The sequence below is a fragment of the Lycium ferocissimum genome, chromosome 1 (genome assembly GCF_029784015.1).
Source record: "Lycium ferocissimum isolate CSIRO_LF1 chromosome 1, AGI_CSIRO_Lferr_CH_V1, whole genome shotgun sequence".
NCBI lineage: Eukaryota > Viridiplantae > Streptophyta > Magnoliopsida > Solanales > Solanaceae > Lycium > Lycium ferocissimum.
This window is the reverse complement of record NC_081342.1, coordinates 13,435,625-13,445,226: the sequence shown is the minus strand read 5'-3', so window position 1 is coordinate 13,445,226 and position 9,602 is coordinate 13,435,625. Positions and strand designations below refer to the sequence as shown.

The following is a 9,602-nucleotide window of genomic DNA, read 5'->3' as shown; positions in this document are numbered from 1 at the left end:
GTCACCTTCCATACCTTGCACTCTAGAATAATTTAGTTTCCCCTCAATATAGTTAAAGTTATACTAAAATTGTGCAAATCCATAAAAGAAAAAGATATACTCATTTATTTTGAATGTTTCTCCAATAAGTTCAACGCGCACATTGAAAATTAAATAAAGGAAGAGAACCAATTAGAGTTTGGAGAAGTTTTAGGATCAATCTCGTTAACAAATATCTTTCTATCCACTTACCTGAATGAATTTTTACATTATAATCATTGAAAAGAAATACAAATAACATATCCAAGAAAAGAGACAATAATAAAATAAGAGTAAGAAAAAAATAGCTAGGGAAGTAACTAAATAAAAGGAGCAACACCAAAAGGACTACAAATGTATAATAAACAATGTAGTATAAATTTCTGTCTAACTTATATAAGCCATGATTAAAGAATTACATTAAAAAAATTATACTATTGATTATTATACACTCAATAAAATAAATTAAGGGAGAGAGATCTCGAGAGAGAATAAATGAAATGTACAATTAACACTTCAGTTGAATAATTGTAATACACTTACTTTTAACATTGAGCCTGCGTGTATAATTACTTTTAACATTGAGCCTGACAGATATAATTTTTGCACTAATTAATTTATCTTATGCTATTTTTTCAAAGTATAAAATTACTATTTTTTAGAACTTATTTTTTGGAGTTCATGTTATAATTATGAATATTATTATAATGTTGATGTAATATAAATAGAATTAGTAATGTGAAAGCTTGGTGATAGTTATGTTTGTCAATCATAGTTTTAAGATTTTGAAAACCATATCCTTTTAATAAATTGCTTTATATGAATGGTAATTCTACCAAAAAATTATTTTTCATTAAAAAGTTACTTCTTTTTTTATTTTCAGATAATTATTTCTAGAAAACAATAACCTACTAAACTAAGAATACGTCTCCTCTTTTCACTTATCTTTTAAAATAGGAGCCACACATTGTTTTAGAACAACTAATTTCAATTAAATTGGCACTAAATTTATTTAAGAAAGGACTGAAGAGAGAGAGTAGACTGATAAATAAAATTAAAAGTAGTAGTTCATACCTTGCTTCTTGTGGAGATAATCTTCTATTCCTATTTAGATGGAATCACAAAAGACCAAAAAATAAAATAAATATGAATAATATCTTCAAGGACCTCCCTCATGTCCAACAATTTAAAAATAATTAGCAAATTAACAAAAGATAAATAGTAAAATGACATATAGCTTTAGAGAGTGAAGAAATTTTTCAAACACAACAAACATTATATACCATAAATAGTGTAACACATTTTTTTTTTTTTTAAAGAGTTGAAAGTCAAATAGGATAACGCTGTGAATTAAGAGGATAGTTCGCACTTTTATTCTTGTTAGGATAGTAAAGATGTAAGAATGATGCTTATCAATCTGTCGGTTTCTGTTCCCGATGCCGTATCTATAAAAACAAACAAACAAACATATCTCATCAGTGACAAATCCCAAAAGTGAAAGAGGAATCAAATATAAGTAGAAAAGAAGAATACTAAACCTAAGATAAAACATGAACCAAACATGACAGAGAAATAAACAGGAAGGAAACATATGCTTGAAAGTAGAACCAATAAATCTGAAACCAAGAAATTGAAAACGGATGTACTTGGGCAATTGGGGGAAAGAAAAGGAAGAAATAACAATTTACATGTGCAGCAATGAAGAGGCCTAAACGCTACCATTAAGATGGGTAGTTAAGATGGCTTTAAAAGTGATATTTAAGTTAAAATGACCTTAAACATGACTTTTCAGTTTTTAATTTTTTGGGCTTTTTAAATAGCACATAGATTTTACAAAATAGGGAAAATGTCAAAAATTTGAGAAAAAAGATAAATACTAATGAAGGCTACAGAGAGGTGCCACATCACCTTGTCTACGCCTAGCTTTATATTATATATAGATATAGATTTGTTTCAACTGCCCATTATTTTCAACATATTAAAGAATTCCTTTGCCTCCATGGCTTTACGCTTCCTTTTTCTTTTGCATTACTGAGATAGCAATATAGTCATATATAGACTTTCTTCCTCTTTATTTATTCTAAGTATCATTGATTTATGTTTTGATTTTTAACCGTAGTCTGTCTTCTGCTTATGGATATAATTCTGCATCTTTTTAAATTTTCTCTGGTGTGCATTTATGATATCAGTTAATTATTTACTTTTTCTCTTCAATTTTTTTTTTAATTATTATTATTATTATTTATAATAGGAATGATAAGAGAGCAACTAACCAACAAAAAGAAAGCGTTTTATGTTTCGTGATTTTGCAGGAGAATGACAAGTTTGTAAAAGAGATTCAAGGAGAAAACTGATAATTTGACTGGAGAGAGGAAAGTAAGGTGGTAAAGCTTTTACTTTTTTTTTTATCTGAAATTTTGCTATAGAGAAAAGACATATTGAATTAAGAAAAAGCATAATTGACCGCTTCATTTGCCGAAAATACGATTTAAACCATAAATCCTCAATCACTCTTTGGTTTCTGTTCATTAATACTCCCTTCTTCCCAATTTATGTCACACCTTTCACGTTAATTTGATCAAACTTTGAAGCTAAATTGAATTACATCAACTTAACATTTTTAAATTAAAATTTACACATTAAAACACTATACGAAAAGTACTATAAGTTGCAACTTTTCTCATGTCAATGTGATGAAAATATATATTATAAAATATCGATCAAAATTTACATACTTTGAATCTTGAGAAACGAGAAGTCCCACATAAATTGAGAAGCAGGGAGTATGTTTTTTCTTATTTTCGATGTATTTTTTAATCTAATATTTGTTCGTTAATTCTGTGTTGGTGAAATTTTTTATAGATAATAAAAAAGAGAAATAATGATGGTTTATGTACGGAACAAGGCGATACTAAAAAAATGATGATGAAGTTGATTCACGGTATTATTCTGTCTCTTTTTAGTAACTCTTTTATGGTTTAAGGTCCATTTGAATCTTTTTGTTCATTGATCTTAAAATCTCATGAAACAATTGCTTTTTAAGACGTAATAAATAATCCGTCTTCTTTATCTTAAGCTTGATCTGAATCTCATTATTAAGTGATAATACAAGATTAAAATTTTGTATGTGTAGGATTGGGATAAAATTCATTTAACTTCTTCGTTATTTTATTATTTGCTAGACTTTTCTGTGTATAAAAATTGACAAGGTAAATTGACGATAGTTATTGTTGCCTCAGTCTCAAGTTGCATCCTCACAAAAATCAAATTTGCAAGGTATTGATTTTCACATTATTTAATTGATTTTAGTTTTTTTTTCTTGCATATTAGTCGTTGAAAAATAGATGAATAAGTTGTGATGATGCTTATCCGTGTAGTCTATTTAGTTCAATTAAAAAAAAAAAAAAATGCGCGATCATCTAATCATATAGCATATCTATTTTTTTTCTTTTGTAGTTTTGATGTTTTTCTTTTCATCTCTTGGTGGTACTTTTTGACTTGGTTTAAGACTACAAGGTGATCTTCAATTTGGTGCTAATGCGTTCAATAATGAAACTATTCCAAATTTGTTAATTCGATCCGTGATTCGAATCAATAAATTCAACTACACGTTTTTTTGCAGTATTATTTCTCTTACTTTTACATTTTCCTACAAATTTGTATTAATAATTCGTCGCATGTGGTACCTGATGTCTAAACTGATAATTGTTGCTGCGCATTTCATTTTAAGGCATGTAAGAACACTAAATAATACTCTATTGGCTTCTCCGACAATAAGTTTTATGTACTATTTACATTTTCTTTTATCTTAGAAAACACGCATGCCGTGTAGTTGAAATTATATTCCCAAAAATATATCAAGTAAAAATATTATATAACACATTAAAAAAATTGATGAATGAATAATACTTCTAAATCATTCATTAGAGGTACTTTATGAAATATTATCAACATTTTTTTTTACAAGAATTTGCTTTTTGTTATTTTTAATTCTTAATATTAGAAAAAAGAAAGTCGCAAAATTCAATGAGGTCATCTATGTCCGCGCAGATTTCCTAATTGCTAGATAAAATAAGGCATTAAGTTTGTGAAGAGTGAGCTGAATTTCTCAAAGATTGCCACTAATTAAGAATGAAGCAAGCAGAAAGCTAGGGTTCTGCATATAAATCAATGAGTACAGTTAAAAAATGTGATCCCACAACTTGGAAAGATATTCTTTTGCAGTTACAAAGAGGGAGGAAAAAAAAAAAAAAACTACTGGAACAACTCATGCTAATCATTTTTTTCGATTACAGTGTTCAATACCTTAAGTAAATGGCGAATGTGGTCCATGGTGTAATGAGCACTTGAATGTTTTAAATCTTTGGAAAATCACAGGATGAATATGAGAATGTAATTTCAACTGGTAGCACGCATCCTGTGATCATCTCTTTGGCTATTTGATAAATTTCAGATGAGCAAAGGTGCTTAGGTATTATGATGCATTGATATCAGCCTGGATTTGTTCCAAAGTTCTTCCTTTGGTTTCAGGTACTATCTTGATCACAAACAAAATGGAGAGTGCATTGACTGCAGCATAAAGCATGAAAGTACCTGCAAACAGTGAAACCAATATGAGTAGAAATATCTTGTATTTGATATAATCTTAAGTTATCTTGATATGCAGCAAAATGTTCATTCCCTTTCCCTCTTATTAGTCTCTCTTTTATTCTGCCAATTATTCTTTTACCATGAAGAGCCCTATCCTTCATTCGAGTATGCTTGCAAGTTGCAAGAATACCTTCCAATATAGGTTCAAGGTACTTCTATAAATTTTTGTTCCGCAATTCTCATTTTTGCATTACTTTAGAAATGATATCTGCCACAACAGCTTACCGAAAGAGTTCCAGGTTATTAGGAAGTTGAAAGTGTAGGAGCACGCCCATGCCCCGAACCAATTCACCAGTGTTGCAAGGCTACCAGCAGCCCCTTTAATATTTATAGGATATATCTGCATGAAAGGCAATTCTTAGCTCAAAATGTCTCAGAATGTTAATGGAGGTCAGTATGGATTTTACAAACCTCCGACATCACAACCCAGGGAACTGCTCCCATTCCGACTGAAAAGGACGAGATATAGACCTGCATTTGAGAATCATTATTATATAAACTGGATGGAAAACCTCCACGTTTAAGTGGGGATCGGAGTTAGCTATAATGCAGAGGACAATCAGAAAGGATAGTGATGGTACCAGTAAGCCTGTTACAACAAGTATTGGTGCTGCCTTTGTTGCAAGTTCATGTCCCTGGTCCAATAATAATATTTTTTGTCAAATGTTCAAGAGATACGCTAAGAATTTTAAGCAATTTTGGTTTTAATGTTGACCTTCAGATAGTATGAGATTGCTGTTAGTATACAGCCTATGACAAGTCCTGTTCCAGAAACCTGCAAAGATATCGCTATCATTATATTTGGTGAATGCAACATATAACATCCTCAAGAAAATGGCTTTCTTTTTCGAGATATACCAATAAAAGAGGTTTTCTTCCAGCTCTGTCAATTAAGGCAGCACCCAAAGCGGTGATGGGAACCTGATTAAGGAAATAAGTAAGGAACTATTCATTATAACACCAAACCTTAGGAGGGGTTATATTTAACATCCATAGAACTGAGAGAGTAAGAGTTGAAACCTGTATAATTGCATAGATTATAGTTCCGATGTCCGAAGGGAACCCTGGAAAAGAAATACAGTTAAAGAACAAATAACTTTATGGTTTAAATTCTTGAGCTGAAGGGAAATGAAATGAAATCTTATATTTTACAGGCCTTCAAACCTAAATGGGGAATATCTTTCCTCATCTACTTATCACATTAGGTGATTATACAACGTTGAACGCTGTACATTTCTTGTCGTGTAAAATGATATTTGACAATGAGGCATTGCTACCTGAGGACTCAAATATGCTACCGGTGTAGAAACAGATTCCATTGATTCCACCGAACTGTTGAAACACCATAAGTCCAACTCCCACCTGGTCATAGATTTATCACAAATATATAAACTTACAGTTTCAGCTACCAAAATGTCGAAAAACTATGTATGGAAAAGGAATTTTACTATGAGTGAGCTCGAGTATCTTCTTTGAAACAAATCAAACAAGTTGACTTTGGGAAGCTTTTCAAGGGTTTCAATATAATCCTGCCAGGCAGATCAAATACGTAATATTAGGAGAGTGTTTTAAGGAAGTCTTGCATTACCTCCAAAGAATGAAAGAAACTGAAATTTGAGTTTTCCATAATAGTAAACCTGGATTTCAGCTGCCTCCTCAGATATGTCAGCATCTTTGCCTCGAAGTCTGCGGAGTGCAAGTTCAAACTCCTTTTGATGTCCTATTTTTGCCTATAGATATGGTGGAAATGTTATGTCATTTTCTTGATTTTATTAATAGGATGAACTCTTAACCATTTGATTTTGTAACTCACCAACCACCGAGGAGACTCTGGAATGATAAAGAGACCGAAAAGGAGAATAGCACATGGAATTAATCCTGGAAAAATAAAAACAAACTCTTATCAATTGAATACATTGTTCATAGTGGTTATTTCTCTGTTTTGCCCTTTCTTTTCTTTTCTTTTTAGCTTGTCTTTTCCCTTGCAGTTGCAAATAGCTATTCTTAGAGCTCACAATACAACTTGATGCTAAAACAAACCTGTTAATGCCAAAGTCCTCCAGGTCAGCATGGTTCCTATAATGAAGGCCACTGAGGCTCCACAACATATCATCAGCTGGACGTTCAACATAACAAACAGTCAGGGGATGATAATCAAGAGCCAACAAATACAATATCTACTCCATACCCAATAAAAGTATAGTATGTTTCTTCCTATTTAGCTTTTGTTTATTTTAGTGAAGACTGATAACCACATTATTTTCAAGTTCTCAGCTAAGGAAATGGAGATATAGACTACTTGATAAATGAGAGAAAAAGTTAGAGTTATAGTCCTAGTAATACTATATTAAAATAGTGTCTCCTACCATTCAATTACCTAGATTTAATTTAGTATAGCTTTTGCATGTAACTAATTTCTAATATTATTTGAGTTACGACAAAGGATGTGAAATATTAGTTTGTCTTACACTATCTTTTCTTTTTAATGTATCAAAAGATCCTAATTTAATATGATCAAATCATATTAATTTAGTTGGTAATCACATAATCAAACTTCAACTGTAAATACCGGTAGTATATGGAGCACAAATAGCAAGTGTAGTTCTTTACCTGGTTTATGGTTGTCAAAGCTCCTCGTAGATCTCTAGGTGCAATTTCAGCTATAAATACAGGCACCTGATTTGTTGTTGTCAACGGAAATGTTGGAATCAAGAAGTTTGAAAGCATACTATAGTTGGATATTATGATAAAACTACAAAATCTCTAGGAAACATAGTATGTACCACATAAGAAAAAACTCCCATTCCATATCCTGTTGCCAATCTTCCAATGTCCAGAGAAAGAGCTCCCTGGAAGAGGTAAAAATAATTATCAGTTTGTAAGACCTACGAAAGCAATTCCTTTGTCATGATGAATAGAAGAAGGGAAGTTGTAATAAACCTGAGCAAAGTATATGGCTAACCATCCAGCAACACAAAAAGCACTTGACATTTTCATCGCCTGTTTGTGTGTTACATACATAATTATCAGGCTGTATAAAGAAGATATGTGAATGTAGATACTGGTGCACTTAGAATCTATTCCAGCTTACCCCTTTACGGCCAATATAATCAGCAATTGGGCCGCTTGTAATTGCTCCAATCATCGCACCAAATGTCAATATTGAACCAAAGAGCGAGAACTGTATAGGAAAAATATTAGGCACATCCGAGGTAATGTCTACAAAAAATACAGGTTAAGAATATCAAAAATTGCTAAGACTAGTATTCCATTAAGGACGGGAGTATTCTAATCAATGTAGATTCTTGACATCATGTTAGTATTCTTTCCAAAAAAAATGATGTTAGTATTCTTTCCACTAGTACAACCACCCTTTCCAGAAAATTAACCAACTCCATGCAAACACTTCATCCTAAAACTAGTTCATTTATCGTTTGATCTGCAGAAGGACTTCAGGCTGATTCCTGGTGGATTCCACATTTCTTGATTAGATTAAAACGCTCACCTAACCAAGTGAATAGTGAAGGATTTAACTTATATACAGTGACAGTGTCAGAATTTTTACCCCATATGAGTAGCTTTCGTATACAGCATGTTACTGCCTTATTTTCCTGGTTACTAATCTCACTTATTATTGATTGTTACATGTAGTTATCTTCAAGTAACCTGATAGTATAGAACTTCTTTTACACTGCCAGCATATAGAAGTTATACTCGTAAGTGAAAGCGTATTGCAGAATTGTAGGAATGTAATTATCTGTATAGAAATTTATAAGCCAGCCAAAGTAGCTATCCACGAGCGTTCTTTCCTTGAATTTGGATAGTATTTACTGTATCATGTAGCAATAGGTTTACTCCTTAAGAAAAAGTATATATGTACATCTTTTCTCTAACTAACCTCTGCTATAGATAAATTAAGATCCTCCCTGATGGCGGATTGTGTTGGTGATGAATAGCCAACCTGAAAAGTTGAAAAAAAAATCACATATAAGAAGGGAAAAAAGAAGAAGAAGAATTAGAGTTATCTACACTGACAGTACAATGATTTTTACACCATCAATGCAGTCTAAGATATTATAATTAGTGGCCATTTTTCTCAGTTACGAATTAATGTTTATCCTAAAAATTTACATGTAATTATAGGTAATCTGATTATGCAAAATACTTACATTGTCAAGTGCACAGAACTTAAACTAAGAAAACAAGAACGGAGTAGTGAGAAAGGTAAACTTACACAAGATCCAAATGCAAAGGAACCACAGACAGCAACAAATGTGCTGAGGTAAACCATGCACCTGTTTTGTTTCTTCTCATAGCATCCATTTTCAGCCTTCTCTTCAGTTACTCTTTTATTTGTTTGGATGATAAGAGGAGTTCTGTTCTCACTTTGCTCTATATCTTCCTTCATATTTGTGATTTTTTTGGGGTGTTTGGTTAGACTAGACAAGTAAGAAGATATTTAGAGGTAAGCAAGAAAAGAAGGGAGTTTATGGATGAGCGCCATATGCGTATTTTATATGCTATGGAATTTTTACAAATGGTTCCTTTCTAGTATTTAATAATTTTCTAAGTGTAATTAGATCTACATCCCAAATATTTTGGCAATAGTGACTTGGCAGAGCTAGAACAGACGTGTGAAACTGATTAAAGGTATAACAAAAGTAATTACTTACTAGTGCTTACCTTAAGGAGCTAATTTCTATCCACTCCTTACTAATTTATGTGACACCGTCTGACTTGACACAAAATTTTAGAAAAAATAAATTTATGGTCTAAAACAAACCTTAAGAATTTGTATGCGACTATAAATCATTTCATCAAAGGTAAAAAAGGAATTTTAAAGTTAAGGATGATATTCTTTTTGAGACAAACTAAAAAGAACGCATACATGTGCCACATAAGTTGAAGCAGAGAGAGTAATTTAAATAGTAGCG

The 9,602-nt window shown here is 31.6% G+C and overlaps 1 protein-coding gene across 1 annotated transcript; it reads right to left on the bottom strand.

Annotated features, from left to right (window-relative positions):
* Positions 1–4,143: 4,143 nt before the first annotated feature.
* LOC132048913 (sugar transporter ERD6-like 7) lies at positions 4,144–9,266 on the bottom strand. The gene is made up of 18 exons (XM_059439597.1): positions 8,903–9,266; positions 8,567–8,629; positions 7,760–7,849; positions 7,609–7,668; positions 7,452–7,517; positions 7,279–7,344; positions 6,709–6,784; positions 6,482–6,546; positions 6,306–6,398; positions 6,117–6,197; positions 5,946–6,030; positions 5,689–5,732; positions 5,527–5,589; positions 5,384–5,443; positions 5,250–5,303; positions 5,080–5,139; positions 4,894–5,008; positions 4,144–4,611 (listed from the first exon to the last, which is right to left on the bottom strand). Exons 1-18 carry the CDS (start codon positions 9,074–9,076, stop codon positions 4,493–4,495), a joined length of 1,434 nt encoding a protein of 477 aa, XP_059295580.1. The 5' UTR covers positions 9,077–9,266; the 3' UTR covers positions 4,144–4,492.
* Positions 9,267–9,602: the final 336 nt, after the last annotated feature.

What these genes read in the sequence shown, in the direction of transcription:
- LOC132048913 (XM_059439597.1), bottom strand. Translation starts at nt 9,076, where the DNA reads ATGAAGGAAGATATAGAGCAAAGTGAGAACAGAACTCCTCTTATCATC. An exon ending in CCTGGGTTGTGATGTCGGAG is followed by an intron (nt 5,009 to 5,079) that starts GTTTGTAAAATC and finishes CCTTTCATGCAG; the next exon opens with ATATATCCTATAAATATTAA. An exon ending in AATAACCTGGAACTCTTTCG is followed by an intron (nt 4,612 to 4,893) that starts GTAAGCTGTTGT and finishes CACTGTTTGCAG; the next exon opens with GTACTTTCATGCTTTATGCT.